This window comes from Pelodiscus sinensis, chromosome 1 (assembly GCF_052426305.1).
Source record: "Pelodiscus sinensis isolate ZL-2025 chromosome 1, ASM5242630v1, whole genome shotgun sequence".
NCBI lineage: Eukaryota > Metazoa > Chordata > Testudines > Trionychidae > Pelodiscus > Pelodiscus sinensis.
The window spans coordinates 174380434-174400252 of record NC_143052.1 but is presented as its reverse complement, the minus strand read 5'-3'; the positions used below and the strand labels follow the sequence as shown (position 1 = coordinate 174400252).

Here is a 19819-nt window from a genome sequence, read left to right as displayed (position 1 = left end):
TGTTAATCTAAATGTATTATAATACTACTACTAAGCCCATGATTTCCATCTGCTCTAGAAATAGTATAAAGATTGAAACTCTCTTGTCCAGCAACTTTTGTGGTCTGCTAGGACCATGGATGTTACTGGACAAAAGAGGCCCAAGAGGTTGGCATCAGGGAGCAGAGCCCAATGGATAGGACTGGCCATGGAGCTGGGTACCCGGCAGCCAAAGAGAGCACAGTAGCTCATAGGGGTAACAAGGGGGTAGGGTAGCCTGCCAGCTGGGAGGGGAGCCTGGTTGAGTCTGCTGACAGGCCCCGGGAATGCCTGGAGTCTATCAGCAGAAGAACTGGAATTGACCTCCCCTTGTCCGGCAAACTCTCTTCTTCGTGACCGGTCAGGTCCAGAAGGTGCTGGACCAGGGAAGTCCAACACGTAATTGTATTTTGGAGGCTTCTTTCCCCATATGTATGCAATGTTGTTATACAGGCAGTCCCCGGGTTACGTACAAGATAGGGACTGTAGGTTTGTTCTTAAGTTGAATTTGTATGTAAGTCGGAACTGGTACATATTATAGGGGAAACTCTAGCCAAGCATTTCTCCAGAGCTCAGTTTTATTCTCCCACACCTCACTTCCCTCAGTCCTTTATTCTCAAGCTGAGGTGTCTGCTGAGAAAAGCCACTCCACGTCTCCCTGGTCTGCTGGGAGGGGTGCTAGCTTTGCGTCTCCCTGGTCTGCTGGGGGGAAGCAGCTAGTGCGGGGTTGCCTCACCCCGTTTGTAAGTAGGGATCTGATGTAAGTCGGATCCATGTAACCCGGGGACTGCCTGTAGTAGTGTGGGGACAAAAATTCCATCTGTCTCCCTGTAAGTAGAGCTCTCTGCAGCTACAAAATTTGTGTCCGCATCTAGAAAAATGAACTGCACTATCATCCTCAGGGTTTAAGATACAAAATGTGTATCCGCATCCATATACACAAGTCGCATCCATGGATGCCCGCAGATAAAAAGCAGATATCCATGGATTTGCAGGACTCTGCCTGTAGGGGTTGTAACCAGTGTTTCCTCTAAACTGCACGGCAACACAGCTTCACAGGTGATTAATCAACCCCACCCAGTCAGAGGCACTCCATGGTTGTAGCTTTACTGACATCTCACTTCCTTCTCTGGACTTACCTTTAATAGTAAGCATTTTGCTGAGGATTCCTCTTTACTTGTGAAGCGGTATCCTGGATCCTCCACATTTTTAATTTCTCTGCTTCCCCAATACAGTACAACATACAGCTCATAATACTCCATGCTCTCTCCCACTGAATCATAATCACAGCTTGATTTTCCTTTTAAATTGATAATATCTAAGCATGGTCATATAATTTCCATAGAATTTGGGGGTTTGTGTGAAAACTTCACAAAACTAAAAATTCATAGTGCTGCTAAGGCAGGTGACTCTAAAAGGAGTAACAATATTTGCCATAAGGGAATCCTAATAATTTTTATACAATGTGAGAATCTTTTCATGCAGCTTTTAAAGAAAAATGCAGCCTCTGAGCAATGCAGGTTTACCAGCTAGTATATACAGAGACTTTTAGATAGCATTTTAAAATCAGCATAAATATAATCACCACATCTTACATTGATCTTTAATATATCCTTCCAGATGTCACGGAACATAAATACTTCAATAAATAGATTTACCTTGAGTTTTCACTGGGTCAGATATCTGGCTAGGATCACTAAGTCCATATGCATTAGCTGCCCTCACAAGGAAGAGGTAAATGGCATTAGGTTTCAGCCCTTTTACTGTAAAACTTTCAGTTTTCACATTTTCTGCTACAGTTTGCCAACTGCTACCAGATGCATGGCTAAGGAGAGAACACAGGCAACAGCAGGTTAGAGTATACTTATTTAACCACATACAAAGTGTAAGTACAACCAGAGCACATGAGAATTGTAATACCTGAAGGCCTCTATTATATAAGATGTTGGAGTTGCACCTGAATTCAGATTAGGTTGCCATGACAGTATTACTGTATTTCTGCTGACATCTGTAACTTCAGGTTTTGATGGAGCACTAGGAATCAAGTTTGGGTCTGTTGGTCTTGGTGGTTGCACCGGAACTCCAAATTCTAACAAAAAGGGGAAAACAACTAAGATGGATAGAAAGAGGATGGGGAATTCAATGATGTTCACAGCTGTATTATCAATTAAATACAACGTTAGATCACAGATGCATGTTTATTTCTGATTTTCATTTATGGTTTTTCTTCAAACAGAGAAACGATGATTGATTTACCTTGGACTTCAATATAAGCACTCCAGGTTGCTTCCCCACTTGGAGTTGAGGCAATGCAGGTGTACCGGCCAGTGTCACCCAGCTGGGTAGGAAAAGTGGAAAATAAATATTTGGAACAATCAGGAACTCAGTGGGCTGGAAAAGTGACTACAAATCAGTATATCACCATGAATATGGATAAACACATTAGAATTTCCCTTCTAGAAATATCTCATGTTTGAGGAGAGGCCTTCACATACTGCTAGTGCTAAGTGAACATCTCTCTCTATATATATTCTATGCTATTTAGAAGGCACAGGAAAATACCAAGACTCTTTAATATATTATTCTGTAATGAATGACATTGCCAGCCAAATCCTATAGTCCTCACGCATTTCTTACACAGCAAACCTCCCACAGAAGTCCATGTTGAAAAATGAACTGAAATCCCCACATGAGAGATTGTGCACTAAACTCCCACTTTACTGGCATTTAGGGATTTATTCACAGGAGAGTGAATTTCAACCTTACGACAGGCTTACATAGTACACAGGGACATGTGCAGGTTTGTGTCTCTGGACTGAGGTATATTTTAGTCTGCAGCAATCCAAATACAAGGCTCCCCTTATAGTATTCGCATCCAAATCTGAACAACAGATTTATTTGTCCACCTGTGTTATGAGTTATGATCAAAGAAATGAAACTATAATCAAATCTCTTTACCAAGGAAAAAACATCAACAACAAAAAAACCACCCATCATATTCAGAACTAAAAGGTCAGAGTTACAAATTCTGCATTGGCAAGGTGGGGTTTTCTGTGACCAGGTGTTCACTGCATCAACAGGTAGCATAATTTTATGACTTTGACATATCAAGGCACAAACAGCCAGCAGGTAACAACAGATGTGCTAGAGCAGTACAATATTTTAAGACATCATGCAACTTGTCTGGAATGAACAAAAACCGTGCTCCAATTGCCCAAGGAAGTCATCTACACAGACCTGATTAATGACTGTAAAATAGATTTCTGTCGTGAAGATCTACTTTCCATATACTTTTTACCACATATGTCCATATAATCCTGAATCAATAAAGGGGAAAGAACAGGTACTATATAGGAACAGGAAACTAAACCCTGAATTGTACCCAAGAAGCCTAGAGAAAGAGTTTTCATCTTTTAACACTGTTGCTATGAAGGTGTATGGGAAAGGACATTAACATTATGTATTTTTCCTATATACACCCGTTTGTAAGTGTGAGATCCTGAACTAAGGTGGCATATGTGTGTGTGTAATTATAGATTATTTTCACATAGTAGAGTGCTGAAGGTTAGGGTCCTTTACAAAAAGTCTAGAGAGTCATTGTCATTTCAAGCTACCTTGGCATATCGGATCTGTAAAGCTCCTGTTTCCAGCTGCTTGATGCGTGAGTCCTGGGTAGAGATGAGGACTCCATCCTTTCTCCAGAGGATTGTGGGTATTACAGTGCCTGTGGCCACACAGCTGAGCACTAAAGTACCATCCACAGCTACTGTCTGATTTACAGGACCCTGTCGAATGACTGGGGGAGGCCGGTCTGCAATCACTGCCAGGAGAAACAATAGGAAATAGATTTTTCCAACTGAAAGCAATTGTCTAATCATCTAAGCAACAACAATTGCTTAATGCTTTGTAACAAACTGAAGACATGCATGGCTACTGAATATTAACATGATATACAATACACTATTTTCAAAGGCGAGGAGGGTCATAGGTTGTGAACTGGCATTTTCTAATGGCCCTCTGAGTTCCATTGTCTTTAGATGAGATAATCATAGAATCATAGAATACTAGGACTGGAAGGGACCTCGAAAGGTCATCGAGTCCAGTCCCCCGCCCTCATGGCAGGACCAAATACTCTCTAGACCATCCCTGATAGACATTTATCTAACCTACTCTTAAATATCTCCAGAGATGGGGATTCCACAATCTCCCTGGGCAAATTTATTCCAGTGTTTGACCACCCTGACAGGAACTTTTTCCTAATGTCCAACCTAAACCTCCCTTGCTGCAGTTTAAGCCCGTTGCTTGTTGTTCTATCCTCAGAGGCCAAGATGAAGACGTTTTCTCATGATGAAATGACAAAGAATTTCTCAGTGTCTTTGAAAAGAAACATTCTTCACTTTGTATACATTTTACCATTTAATGGGTCGGTATAATTAGGGACTTGGAATTTGAGCATTAATTTATAGAAAACTATGATGGTGGGTGGAAAGAGAATGATTCAGCAAATATGCAGGCTTTTTTAAAATAAAACATTTAGCTTTTTTAAATAATAAAGTATTATTTACTTCCAACTCAGTCATGTATTATTTTCTAATGTGAAGCTGTCTAATGGTAAAGTTGAATAAATACAAAGCTGATTTCTGGAAAAACAACAGCTTTTTCAATTAAAACCAAACCAATAGTTTACAAGCATTTCCTTCACTTACTTATGTGAGAATTTATCTGACAATACTAATTTGAAATCATAATATGAATCTTTCACAGTATTTGTAATAATTGTATTGTGTCTTACATTCAATATAAATTAACTATCTGTGATGGGTCCTTTTAACACTCTACTTACATAACAGCACAAAGTACTTTGCAAAAAAGAAAAAATGCATTATGTTCACCAGAAAATAAGCAATTTTTCCAGATGTTAAACCTATGGTACCGTATTTCAGTATCTTCTCCTCATAATATCCTGAGATGTGCAAACACTACAAAATAACCACAACTTAAAACAACACCCTTCAACAACCTTATGGGAACTGGTGTGACTTCAAACCTAGTTTGTTGGTATGAAACATAAGACTGAAGTCTTGATAATTTGTGATCATTAAACATCTCATGACCCTTTCGCATCTGAAGAATGTTAACATTGATGTTTTGGCAAAATTCCAAGTCAGCTAATTGCATTTGCATACCTACATGCCACCTTGCATTTTCATTGGCATGATTTATACTTTACTTCCTGTCGTAACCTGTTGTGATGTGTTGCAGTGAGATGGCTGAAATCATTCCCAGTGTAGTCAGAAGTTCAGGTTGTTAGGTTTCTAAAGTGTTTTGAGCATCTTAAGGAGAACAGATACTATATAAATGTAGGATATTATATTTTTTGTTTCAAGGTAATATTCTGGAGAAATGTATATATCTATAGACTTGATATTTATTTATGTCTCACCTCACTAGCTATTCAATTTTAAGTAAAATTACACTCTGGCATTTGAGTAATTCCCAGTTGTAGAAATATCTGGACACAATATTATGGAGAAAAAATACTTTAAAAACCTCTTTATCAGAGATATCGTCAATATGTGTCTATTAATTTCAGCTGTTGCCCAATCAGCATTTTCTAATGATAATTTTTCTCACGGTCACTCATTGAGTTTATTAATTAATTCAAACTCTATGCGTGAAATCTTAGCCCATCTGAAGTCAGTGGCAAAACTTCCACTGACTTTAGCTGGGCCAGACTTTCAGTCTCTCTGTCCTGCCACACAGGGTATGTCCCACACAGAAGAGGGAATGATGCTTCCTTGGGTGGGTATATGGATAAGCTCTAGTTCTGTTTGAGTCAGAACACTCAAAATAACTATGTGACTGCAACAATACGGGGAGTAGCTCAAAGTACAAATACAGTCCCTAATCACTGGGAATGTATTTGGGCAACAAGCAATCAGCCTCCTGCCAGTACTGAAGTGATATTCTTCCACTCCTGAAGCGGTTTTAAATAAAATTGGTAATTGTAAAATAAAGTTATACATTTTATAAAAATAAAATTATCTTCACTTTACCATCAGTAACTTCCAAGTATGCTTTCGTCGTGATACTTCCTGCAACATTTAAAGTCTGGCAGATGTAGTATCCAACGTCAGACCTCTGGACACTTGTGATTGTGAGGTCGCCAGTCTGGGATACTGAAAAACGACTGGATGACTGAGGTGGCTGGTATGAGAAAAGCAGATTCTAGGATACATATACAATTAAGAGAGGGAGAGAAATAAATAGGTTAGATAGAATAATACATCTGCAATGTTCACCTTAATATAGCTAAACACATGGACATTTATTATACGTTTGCATTATACACAAAGTGTGTGTGTGTGTGTATGTGTAAAGCCTTTCATTATTGTACACTAGTTATTGGACCTGTTTTAAAAGGTAGGGACATCTATGTACTTTTCTTTGGATGTATTTTACCAGGCCTGATCCAGTGTCCATTGAAATCTATAGCAGACATTTCTTCAATTTCAATAGGTTTCAGAGAAGTACTGATATCCACAGATTCTGTAAATGTGCCAACAGTTGTGGTATTTCTGCATACTGTATAAAGTAATGTGCATACAAATGTCCACATAACCATCTTTCAAAATCAAGATTGAGGCATTTCTTCTGGTAAAAAAGATTTTATTTCAAAAGCATACAGAAAGTGCCTGTTTCCTTATTTGTGCTCAAACTCTAGGCCGCCAAAGAATGGAGAGGGAATGTGAATGGAATGTTTTAGAGGTTTCTTTTTAAACTGATGTTGTTTTAGTCTGAGTAATCATAGGCTTTATTCTATGAACAGTTATGCATTGTATAATAAAGTTCTATGTAAGTTTCCCTTGACATAGTTTTGGTTTGAAGTTAGATATTATGATACCAATAGTGGTAATGCAAGTCAGAGATGAAACCAAGATGACATACATGCGCTACATCAAATACTGGTTTTAGATTTTCATCTCTGGCTCAACATTCTAAGGGAAAAAAATAAGTTTCTATACTTCGTTGACATTATTTTTATGGCTTTCTCTTGTCTGACTATATTTGGCTTTTCGTAAAAATGTACAAACAATGAGGACAAAGAATCTTAAATTAAAAATAAGTGCAGACATTTTTCCTCCTCCAATTCTAGCTACATAGTGTTAGCCACTCGGTAAATTTCAAATGGACCCAATGAAACCAAAGGGTTTTGTATTAAAAAAGACCTTACTTATAGGTCCCCACCAATACTAATAAATAAAAGTGCACATAATATAGCAGCTCACTTATATCATGAACTAACACTAGAGGTAACCAGCTCAATTTTGGTCTAGTGACGACGTTTATTTTATTTAGGCAGATGTTTAACAAATTAAAAGAAAGAATCAATCCCAAGCTCAAATTTTGACTATTGTTTAGAAAAGCACAACTATCCCTCAAGATCAAGAACAACCAAACAATATTCTTACTAACAGAAAAATGAAAAAATATCCTGTCTTGACTAAAAACAATCCTTCATGCAATGTATTTTCTCAAAAAATCAGCTCCCTCCCCCAAAAAAGTAAACCATAGGGCATTAAACAACATAAAAAACTAAGCTTTTATACTGTGCTTTTTTTCAGTAAATCTAAAATCATTTAACTAAGTAGGACAGTATATTTACCACCTACTTTACAAATAGCACCGGGAGAGGAATCAATCTGTAGAACTGCGCTCATTTGAGTTAGCCATACATAAACATAGCAAATTATTCTTCCCTGTGAGCGCAAGCCACAAAGCCCAGATCAAAAATGTTCCAAAATTTGTTGGTGTTTAAAAATGATTTCGTGGTTCAGCCAAGTACAGTGCTAGGTCAGGAGCTAAGCTCTTGGGATTTTTGGATACAGTATTCTGGTTTGGCCCCATTTATAATCACTCTGTAGATATTTCATCATTTTTCTCAATAGTGAAACATTTAATGAAAAATGTGATTATAACCACACACTAAGAATATATTCATCCTTTCCAGCTGCCAGAACTACCTGTTTGTTGGCTCGTTGGTCCAGGATTATCTGTGGTCCAGTATGGACAATGGATTTTGTTGGACCAAGGAGTCCCAGTTAAGGGAGGTACAGCCTGCACAACAATAATAAAGAAGGTGCACAGCATTTTCAGGCTTAGCAGTTATCTCTTTCTGGTAAACAACTGCAGCAAATGCCAACTTCTTCTCTGACATTATGACTTAAAAAAACTGGCATGAAACAAGAAAAGAAAGTTGGCTTTACCTGACTTCCCTCTCGTCGCCAAAAGATGGCTGGTTGAGGGTTTCCAGTTGCTTCGCACTGGAAAGTCACTGTCCGGCCCAATGCAGCTACCTGGTCACGAGGTTTCACAACAAAATGGGGAGGCTCTGAAGGAGATAAAAATACACTAAAATTGGCAGTTCAATATTCACCCTATTGAAAGCCAAGTGACAACTTTCCTGGTGCTTGAGCACCATACTTTATTTGTTTCAAAGGTAGTTGTGTTATAAACACCATTTATTATGGAGCTGCAACACAAGCATCATTCAGTGCTTCATCTTGACCCAAGATTCTTTGTTCTCGTGCTCCCTATTAACATCCTGATTGTGTATCTTAGTTTGTGACCTTTTAGCCAAGTGAGTTTTAACTCTCATTGACATCAGTGACCTGAGTTACATGAGTAATCATTCACCGGAATGATCACATGGGTCACAATCGGGTCTTAAAAGAGGAGAGTGGCCACATGTCACAATAGAGAAATCTTAGGGCTGCATCTGGCTGATGGGCCACACTTTGCCCACTACTGTACAAAATGCTATGGAGTAACTGCACATTCAGGTTTACATACACAAAACCCATCTTCTTTGATTTAGGATAGCCCGGGAGGGGGGAAAAAGCCTTTATTTGCTTCTATTAGAGCAATCTAATGAAGTTGGGGCCTCAAAAAATTTCAATTTAACCCAACACTTCCCTCCCCCCCTCCCCCGGAAATGCTACTATGCAAATGAACCATTGAAAAACCTTCATTCCAATTACTGAAGAGAAATGAATTTAAAGCAATAGTGTGTCTGAATTCCTCCTTCATTTACATAGGCGGGGGCATTTTCAAATAAAATATATATGTAAATGAAGGCAAATTTGAAACATCTGCTCATCCTAACATTATAAATAGTGCCAGCATTGTCCAAACTGTTTGATTTACACCGACTTAAATGGCTACTTCATCTAGTAGTAAACAGAATGTCAAAAATTATGTCAGCTACATTCAAAATAAGTTAGAGTACTTGACAGCATTAAATACACTGACGGAGCTAGCCCAGAAAAAAATAGCATATAAAGTCTGTTAGGCTGTCACTTCTTGCACCTGGAAAAATTTGCATTAGATGAAAAGTCCTTTTACTTACTGTTTACATTTTTCAAATTCATTTCTTATCAGCAGTGCAAAGCATTCGCTATTCTCCCCTCTTATTCAAGGTGAAATGAGTGCTTTGAATCAGGAATTTTAACAATTGTGTGTTCTTTTCATTTGTGTGGTCTTTTCCTTCCCTAAAAACATCTTATGCTTCCCATGTCACTTAGGGCATGCAGCTTAAAATATTCAAACAACTGCGACCTATAGATGAAGCCCATGAATACCAAATACCCCTTCTGGACAACTTTTCTTTGTTAACATAAGGCAATATTTTGAGTTATCCATTTATCTGACTTGTGACTGTGTTCCCTATTTTTATCAGAATGAAATACCCTTAATGTTCCTTGTAAGAATTTTCAAGCAAAATTCTGGAGTGATTTATATTTGGGCTCAAATGCTAACAATGGCTGAGTAACCTAACTAAGAATCTATATCAGATAAAGCCCCAATGTAGATGTTACTGTAACAGAAATAATAACAGACCCATAGTGATCACTATCTTCTTAAAACAGAAAACTTGGATACAATTAATGTCATGGAAGAGGGGTATTGGAGATTTTTTTTGACAACGACAGAAGGAATTTAATTTAGTATTGCAACTAGACTGGAAAACTGCATGGTGTTTGCCACTGTGCAGTGGGGGGTAGATTAAGAGCCTAGGCTTAGGGGATGCTTGTTTATAGTTTTCCAGTTTCCCTATCCTGCCCTTGGGATTCCCATCCTCTGTACTGACCCTCTTTACTATAAAGGTATATTTAGGGTCTCACTACCTCACTAGAACAATGACATACAGATATAAGGGTTTCTAAACTATATTCTGTTGCACTAGTTTGAAGAACTTATATAATTATAAAGAAAAGGTTTCATTGCTGCCCGTGAGAGAAATGGGGAGGGTGGCCCTTGTATTTCAACTTCAGAGGAGGGTTTCTCAGGAGTATTGTGCAGATAGAGAGAGGGGAGGGGAAAAGTCAGTCAGTCAGGGTGTGATTTACAATAGCACTCAGAGCACTGTTCCAATTCTGCTGCCATTAAAGAGTAAAATGAATGCCTTCCATACTGCTTAGTGTTTTTCGAGTACAGCGTAGTGCTTTTGAAAATCGTACTTTCAGTGTTCACTGCACTGGAAATTTTTTTTAAAAAAATTAAAACACTTTACAAAATATTAATTTAAGTTTGTTTTCTTAACTAGGTTCAAATGTGCATGTGTGGCATGTTATGGATACTTTATCTCCATAAGACATTGCAGACATTAGCTACCAGGGAAAAATGACTTCTACTGCCCTTGGGACTTTTCAAATAAATAGACTGATTATAGAGGAAAGCATTAAATATGACTTTTGTAGTAATAGAGGGAAAATTAAGTCAGGAACCAGCTTGTACATCACTTAAAAACAGATAAAAGTTACCAACCCATTACCTTTGCTCTTTGCCAAAAAGTTACCCATACTTCATGCAGAATCTATTCTGTGCAGTCTGTCTTGTCAATAACAAGTGAAACATGGAAGTTGACTGGTTGAAGGACATGGAAGGGTATGGATGGAAAGGGGAAGAGAAGTTCCAGTCACAGTGATACGATGATTAGAAGATGGCCAATAAAATTTTCAACTTACCAGACACAACTAAAAATAGAACAAAACAGAAAGAAAACATGGAATAAATAAAATTAAACAAAGTTAAACCAAAAGTAAAGCAAATGAAAAGTAACAGGATCTCTGGTAAGGACCTTGGAAAGCACAAATATATTTTTATATATGAAAAATATGCCAAAAATTCAGATCTATGTTGTCTCATTGACTTTAAGCAGTACTCCCCATCAACTTTTTAAGTGGAGACTGCATGGCAAAATGGATGAGAGAACTAAGGGTTATGAATCAGGACACATCGGCTCTTCTCTGAGCTCTGCCACTAAACCGCTACATGGCCTCAAATAGGCTGGTTCAATTCCTAATTTCCCCATTTGCAGAAACATGAATACTGATACTCATCTTTCTTTCTACAGCATTTTGAGATCTACACTTAGGAAAGGTTTTTATGTTTGTAACATAACATTAATAGGGAGTTTTGCTTAATAATCAGCCATATGCTTTGTCCCAATTTGCAACTTAAATATAATGACTGCATGCATCAGAATCATAATGCTCAGCTAAAATTCTGCAAGTGATTTAAAATGACACATAATGTTATAATTAAAACAGATACAAAAATGCCCATTTGTTACTCTTTTTTCCTTATTTTATCAACATATTCAAAAGCACAGATTTAATGTAAAATAATACAGATATCAACAGCCAATTATGTTAAACACATACATGGATATATTTTGTTCATAATGGAAATTTATTATAATCCTGGAAATTGTGTAGTCCCAGGGTGGTTAGTTTTATTTATTAAAGAGTAAGCATGTTATGAGAAACTCCAGTGCCAAGTTATTAATTTACTGATGTTTTTTAAAAGAAAACCCACATCACTATCCAGGAACAAAAATAACAAAACAGCTAAAGACTCAAATCAAACAAAGTAATTGCTATAAAATGTATAATTGTATCACCTGCAATACATGTCAAAACAGTTTGTTAAAATATATCCTACAAATCACAATTCCTTCAACACCATCATTTGGTTTGACTCTTTTATATAGCGTGTAAAAACAACAACTGTTAAGCATGAGTACACTTTCCTAAGAGCTAGTAAACATCTGCAATATGCCATCCTCTGATGAAACACACTGAAGAGAGCAATAATATTCACCCTGTCAAAATTCATTTGGCATGGGAAACATGGGCTTACTGTTCAAATAAATGGAACATATTGTGGACTGCAGGTGTTCTACAAAAAATAAGTAGACATAAGGTGCAGTTATAATACCATATCCAAACAGTATATCTTTTGGATCAGGGAATAGCCAAGAAGCTGCAGCTAAATATAACAAAACTGGATGATATATAGTATACATTGCAAATAAGCAGGAACATTCATTTTAGGATGGGATGTAAAAGACACATGAAGAGAGAAGTGTGAACTAGGTTTTCATGTTCTTATTTTCAATGTTGCAAAAGTAACCTGAACGATAGTTTTCATGTTAATTTTGGGATTCAACTGTTTACATTATATTGGTAAATAAGAAGCTTGCATGGCTTTACCAGGAGAACACTAGATGTGGTTTAATTAGGTTGCAACTTTATTATTAACTGTACAGGGGAAAGTACCCAGCAGATAAAAGTGCACAATGCAGACAATTCCATGACCATTTCAATATATGCTCAGGGGGCTTGCTCCGTGGCTGCTGGAAACTCTCTCCATGTCCTTCCTCCAGCAAGCAAGACAATGCTCTCCTCTGTCCCCATTTACTAGCTTTCTGTGTGGTGCAGTCATTATGACAGAAGTGGCCAATTGATGGCCACTGACCCATCAGGAGGCAGCTCCACTTCTCATCTCAAAAGCTGAACTTCAGGTTCAGAGGGACCAACTGCCTCCACAAGCCACTGAGAAAGGAGGGGAAAGGCAGCTCCACATCCCTGAAAGGAGTGAGGCTGAGGCTAGCTTCCCCCAAGCAGCCTCAGTGCTGCCTGGAGCATGCCTCACAGGGCTCCAGTGACAATTTAGTAGCGGCAGCAGAAGCCAGGAGCTCAGAGCCCTTTTTAATTGCTGGGCCCTGGGACATCTGCCCACTTTCCCGCTCCCTGTTGATGGTCTGGATCAGATTACTCTTAATTGTATTAAGGTATGCTATACAGAACAGAACATCTCTCTGTCCAACTCTGGGGTTGAAAGCATGTGAAAATACCATCTGCCACATTCTGGATTTTTTGGAGGATCTCCAGTTGAAAAATAAAAGAGAAAAAAAATCCAATTCACATTTCACATCAGAAGAGCATAGGTAAATAAAGCATTCGCAGCCCGCCAGGGTCTAACTGGCAAATGGTGTATGGCCCATTGGCTGCTTGTTGTCTACTCCTGGTACAGTAAAACTCCGGTGGTCGGGCATCTGAGGGTCCGGCACCATCAGGAACCCGGAAGTGCTCCGGGCAGCCGGACCATAGGAGCTGCTCTGCCCCCAGCTTCCCCTATTCAACCGCTGCTAAAACTGACCAGCAGCTGAATCGGGGAAGCCAGGGGCAGAGCAGCTGGACTGCTGCCAGATAGGTCCTGTAGTGCTGCCCCTCAGAGCTGCGGGACCAACCTGGCATCACCCCAGCTGTCCCCGATTCAGCCGGTGCTGAAACTGACCAGCGGCTGACTCCAGGAAGCCTGAGGCAGAGCTGCTCTGCCCCGGCTTCCTGGAGTCAGCCGCTGGTCAGTTTCAGCAGCAGCTGACTTGGGTACACCTGGGGCAGAGCAGCTGAGGTGCTGCTGAGTTGTTCCTTCAAGCGCCGAGGTGCGGCGCTGCGGGGACCAACCCGGCAGCGCCCGAGCTGCTCTGTCCCAGGCGTTCCGATTCAGCTGCTGTTGAAACTGACCAGCAGCTGAATCCAGGAAGCCCGGGGCAGAGCAGCTCTGCCTTGGGCTTCCTGGAGTCAGCCACTGATCAGTTTCAGCAGCGGCTGACTTGGGGACATCTGGGGTGCTGCTGGGTTGGTCCAGTAGCGCCAAGGAGCGGCGCTGCGGGACCAACCCAGCAGTACCCCAGCTGCTCTGCCCCAGGCGTCCCCAAGAGCAGATGGAGTGCTGCCGGGTTGGTCTCGCTGCGCTAAAGGTCGGTGCTACCGGACCAACTCGGCATTAAATACATTAAAAGCAAGAGGAATACCAAAGACAGGACACTGGTTAGTGAGGAGGGAGAAGCAGTAACAGGAAACTTGGAAATGGCGGAGATGCTCAATGACTTCTTTGTTTCGGTCTTCACCGAGAAGTCTGGAGGTGTGCCTAACGTAGTGAATACAAGCAGAGAGAGGGTAAGTTTAGAAGATAGGATACACAAAGAACAAGTTAAAAATCACTTAGGAAAGTTAGATGTCAGCAAGTCACCAGGTCCTGATGAAATGCATCCCAGGATACTCAAGGAGCTGATAGTGGAGGTATCTGAGCCTTTAGCTATGATCTTTGAAAAATCATGGCAGACAGGGGAGATTCCAGAAGACTGGAAAGGGGCAAAATATTGTGCCCATCTATAAAAAGGGGAATAAGAACAACCCAGGAAACTACAGACCGGTCAGTTTAACGTCTGTCCCAGGGAAGATAATGGAGCAGGTAATTAAGGAAATCATATGCAAACACTTGGAAGGTAATAAAGTGATAGGGAATAGCCAGCATGGGTTTGTGAAGAACAAGTCATGCCAAACTAATCTGATAGCTTTCTTTGATGGGATAATGAGCCTTGTGGATAAGGGAGAAGCGGTGGACTTTAGTAAGGCATTTGATACGGTCTAGCATGATATTCTTATTGATAAACTAGGAAAATATAACTTAGATAGGGCCACGATAAGGTGGGTGCATAATTGGCTGGATAACCGTAGTCAGAGAGTTGTTAAATCCTGCTGGAAAGGGATAACAAGTGGAGTTCCTCAAGGGTCTGTTTTGGGACCCGTACTGTTCAATATCTTCATCAATGATGTAGATATTGGGATAGAGAGTACGCTTATTAAGTTTGCAGATGATACCAAACTGGGTGGGGTTGCAACTTCTTTGGAGGATAGGGACATAATTCAAAATGACCTTAGCAAGTTAGAGAAATGGCCAGAGGTAAACAGGATGAAGTTTAATAAAGAGAAATCCAAAGTGCTCCACTTAGGAAGGAACAATCAGTTCCATACATACAAGATGGGAAGCGACTGTCTAGGAAGGAGCATGGCGGAAAGGGATCTAGGGGTCATAGTGGACCACAAGTTGAATATGAGTCAACAGTGTGATGCTGTTGCAAAAAAAGCAAATATGATTCTAGGTTGTATCAACAGGTGTGTTGTAAGCAAAACTCGTGAAGTCATTCTGCCGCTCTACTCTGCACTAGTTAGGCCTCAGCTGGAGTACTGTGTCCAGTTCTGGGCGCCACATTTCAAGAAAGATGTGGAGAAATTGGAAAGGGTACAGAGAAGAGCGACAAGAATGATTAAAGGTTTAGAGAACATGACCTATGAAGCCAGGCTTCATGAACTGGGCTTGTTTAGTTTGGAAAAAAGAAGATTAAGGGGGGACATGATAGCAGTTTTCAAATATCTAAAAAGGTGTTACAAGGAGGAAGGAGAAAATTTGTTCCTCTTGGTTTCTGAGGACAGGACAAGGAGTAATGGGCTTAAAGTGCAGCAGAGGAGGTTTAGATTGGACATTAGGAAAAAATTCCTAACTGTCAGGGTGGTCAAATATTGGAATAAATTGCCAAGGGAGGTGGTGGAATCTCCCTCTCTGGAGATATTTAAGAACAGGTTAGATAGACATCTTCAGGGATGGTAGACGGAGCTTGGTCCTGCCTTGAGGGCGGGGGGCTGGACTCGATGATCTCTCGAGGTCCCTTCCAGTCTTATTATTCTATGATTCTATGATCTGAAAACTCCAAGAGATACACATCTGTCTTGGTTGGACAATTACATTCCCATAAATCATGATAATTTATAGGTTCTAGAAGTCCAGTTTTTTTGTTGGAAATTTACATTCCCTCAAATCCTCTTCATTTATAAATTCTGGAATTCCAGCTTTTTTTTTTTTATGAGAGGATTTTGTTATTATGTGTCAAAAATAACTTCATCAAGCAAATTAACTCTTTTGTCCACATGTAAAAACACAGAGAATACTAATGTATGAAAATAAATCCCTCTAGAAACAGGGCATCATGTCAGCTATAGATCTGCAGTGAGGGAAAAGGGTGAGTTTCATATAAAAATGTAAGTAAGTCTTTTAAAGATGCATCATATGCTTAAAAAAATGAGACTCCTGAGCTTTAGTCCCATTTTGATAGTTAAGGTTATTACAACTGAAGAGAACTAGGAAAAAATCATTAATATTATAGTTTTTTTTACAGCACTTTGCATTCAGCTTTTAGAGAGTCCGCTTTATTTATGTTTGTGATGGTTTTTCATGTAACAGTGAGGGTGAGGAAACACTAGCTTTTAAATAGGAAAAATGCTACAGTGAAGCCACAAAAACCTGAACGTATTTCTTCTAGTTTTCAAACTAACTCACTTTCAAGTAAACACTGTCATTTAAACATTAGTTTTACATTGCAACAGAATTGTGCATTTAAAAGTTAAATACACAGAGGGAACAACATTTTTACCTTTAACATTGTTTTCTTAAAATGTGAGGGTTACAGTGAGAGAAATGAACAAAAAAAATGGTACACTAAGTGATATATTGATTAATGACATTCTTCTAATACTTTACTCATGGCAGCAAAGCTATCTTTTTCCTTTGGGACTACTGTATCAATAAGTTTACACACTAGAGCAGGAGTTTGTAGTTCTGGCCCCAGTGTTGCATGATGCAAGTCAAGTTGCGGATGTCAGCGAAACAATTAGTGTACTTCACTGATGAATAAATGTTATCAAGAAACACTTCAAACATACCATCTTTAATGTTTGAATTTCGTAAACGGCACACAAATTTTCCCCACAGAAGTGCACTCAGATGTAGTTCTAATATTTCACTGTGTTTAATCTGATTTTAAAAATTACAGAAGAAAGCATGAAATTAGGTGATTTCGATTTACTAGCTGAACTCTACTTCCCAGTCAGGCCTCAGACAAGTCACAATCTTCATGTGTCTCAGTTTTGTATTCTAGAAAACTGTGATAATACTTATCTACCTCACAAAAAAAAAAGGACTAAGTTGATAAGAAGCTTCATTCATTTACATTTATAAAGGTCTGTTTGAGAGCCCCTGTTGTAAGGCACCACAGAAGTACCATGTATTGTCATATTACTTACTCAATTATCATGACAATTGTTGCTGTTTGTCAGCTAGTGTCAGATTCTCAGAAAGTATCTTGCTATTCAACTGAGGCAAGTTGGATTTTTTTGATGAACTGGAGGTTTTGTTCTTGATATTCTAAGGTTTTAGAGTGGAAACTTAAATCTTTACTTCATCATTACATTCTTGGCACTTCTGTTCTATGGCACATTAGTATAAAGGACTGAAAATTATATAATTCCATGCCACTGGAATTAAAAAGAATAGTAATCATGTATATACTGCTACATAAAAACTTTAATCAAAAAAGTTTTAAATGAACTGGTATATACTTGTAAATCTACCTGTCAACATTTCTAGTGACAGGGGACAAACATTTTCATAATGTTTCCCAGATTTTATACATCTTCTGACTATCAAATAACTAACTAACTGCATGCCATATTAATCCTCTTTCAGGTGAGAAACACCAGAGGCTGGACAGGCCTTCAGGGACACAGACTGATGGGAGATGGGCTGCAAGTGGCAGCTGTGTGTTCAGTGTGTTTATGTATGTTGGGGCGGAGCTAAGAGTTACTTTGGGAAGGAGAAGCAGGGTTAGGTCACAGGCAGGGTGAGGTCACAGGACATTTAAGAGGTAGCAGGCTAGCCAGAGAGAAGACAAGAAGCAGACATAATGGAGAAGCTTCAGAGATGTCCAAAGGAAGCAAGTTCTCTGAAAAGGAAGTGTTGAAGTGCAATGGGTTGACAACCTGTTGCATATGATTGACAACACTTCCCAATGTACTAATCTGCCTGTTCCATGCTAGGTAATCCAAACAAACTACTGGAGTTTCTGGACTAAAGAGCATAACAAACTCTGAGTGATGAATGCTTAATGAGTTGATTCAGCCTGGACTGCTAAATCTTTTGGAAACTCCACTAATTCTAGAGTAACAATGCATAAAAGGGCTTCAAATTCCATTGTTCAGATACATGTTCTGAACGTGATACCACTATAAACAGTGAAATATAATTACACACTTTTTATTTATAACTAGAATAATTAAAGTATGCAATATTTAGTATGTAAATAGTAGATTTTTATTTTTACAAATTGATTGCCAGTACTCTGTAACTGTCTTGCATGCATTTTTAAAATACAGTTATTAGTTAAAAAAAAAGTTTAAGTCAATGTGCTGTATTCCCTTTCTACAGTCGTTTCTTTCTGTACTAGGGATGTTAAGGACTAGTCGACTAGTCGCATCAAACCTCCCTCCCCCCCCCCCGCCTTGATGCCTCTATCAGATAGAGGTAGCAATGGGGAAGAAGGTGGGTACTTCAAAGCAACAGAATTTCAAAGGGGAAAAGTCACACAGCTAATCCGGGGCTCCGTCTGGCGCTGCCCCTTTGAAACACTGTGGCAGCATTTCAAAGGAGCCGTACTGCCCTACTGACTAATCTAAAAGTCAATTAAAAAATACATCGACTATTCCATTAGTGAATTACTCGATACTTAACATCCTTATTCTCTGACCTTATTAAGGCAATCTGAAACTCTCACTATTCTCAAGATGCCCATTTCACATGCAGTGATTTGTGTAAAGTATGATTGTCTACATAAGAATAAAAGATGGCCAACATTTCCAGCTCTAAAAATTTTAAATACTGTCATTCATCTGTCTGCATGCTCTAACTAGGATGAGTATGGAAAAATAATACCAGATACATAACAGAAGAATTATGGCACCCATTGTCACCCTGTTCTTTGGTCTCCATCTAAAAATTCTGTTTTCAGCTGCCACTAATTGCTATGCAGATAAATACCTATTTTGACATTTTCCCAAACATTCTATAAGATATTATCATAATTTAGGGCGTGACTGCATACCCTGACTCACAAAGAACAATAACTTGCAGTACAAATAGAGAGTGAACCTCTCTAGTCCGACATTCTCCGGTCTGGCAACATCTGTGGTCTGGCATGATTTTAGTTAGTTGGATGTCCACTTATCATGAGTGTGGTCAAGTTTCCTGTAGTCTCATAAAGTTTGTTTCTAAGAGCCCAGTAAGATGTGGGAATATTGGTAATGTTGCTAGACAATATTGACCTTCCATGGTTCAGCAAATTCTCTGGCTTAGCACTGGTCAGGTCCTCCGGGTGCTGGACTAGAGAAGTTCAACCTGTAGTCCCACCGACTTCAATGGAGTACCTTTTGTGGTAAGGTGCTACTTATTCTGAGTAAGTATCACAGTCTAGACCCATATGGGTAGTATACATACAACTATGTGGCTTAGCAGGAGTTTTGACATTTCCTTTTAACATCTTAATTTCATATGGTGATTTGTGCTTCCAGTTCCTGCCAGAGGAATGATTAGATTTAATTATACTTATGAACCTTTGAGTACTTTCTCATGTTTCAGATTGTAAGCTAAAAGTGTTGGAGGTGATTATACAGAGAATCCACATTCAATTTTACTTGCTATGAAAGGCATCTTAAGCACTGACTAAGATAGATAGCTACCTAAAAGAAATAGGGTGTGGGTAACTCAAAGGAGCGAGAAAGAG

At 39.1% G+C, this 19819-nt stretch overlaps 1 protein-coding gene across 7 annotated transcripts in view; it reads right to left on the bottom strand.

The window, feature by feature from the left end:
• The window catches only part of ROBO1 (roundabout guidance receptor 1), a 1014318-nt gene that overhangs the window by 85714 nt on the left and 908785 nt on the right, over positions 1–19819 (bottom strand). For all 7 annotated transcript variants that reach the window (XM_075909735.2, XM_089773438.1, XM_089773439.1 and 4 more), the window contains 6 exons: positions 8286–8410; positions 6075–6246; positions 3633–3838; positions 2275–2356; positions 1939–2107; positions 1677–1843 (listed from right to left, as the gene is read on the bottom strand). In XM_075909735.2, the coding sequence (XP_075765850.1) occupies positions 1677–1843; positions 1939–2107; positions 2275–2356; positions 3633–3838; positions 6075–6246; positions 8286–8410 (921 nt within the window). The remainder of the gene's footprint in view (positions 1–1676; positions 1844–1938; positions 2108–2274; positions 2357–3632; positions 3839–6074; positions 6247–8285; positions 8411–19819) is intronic.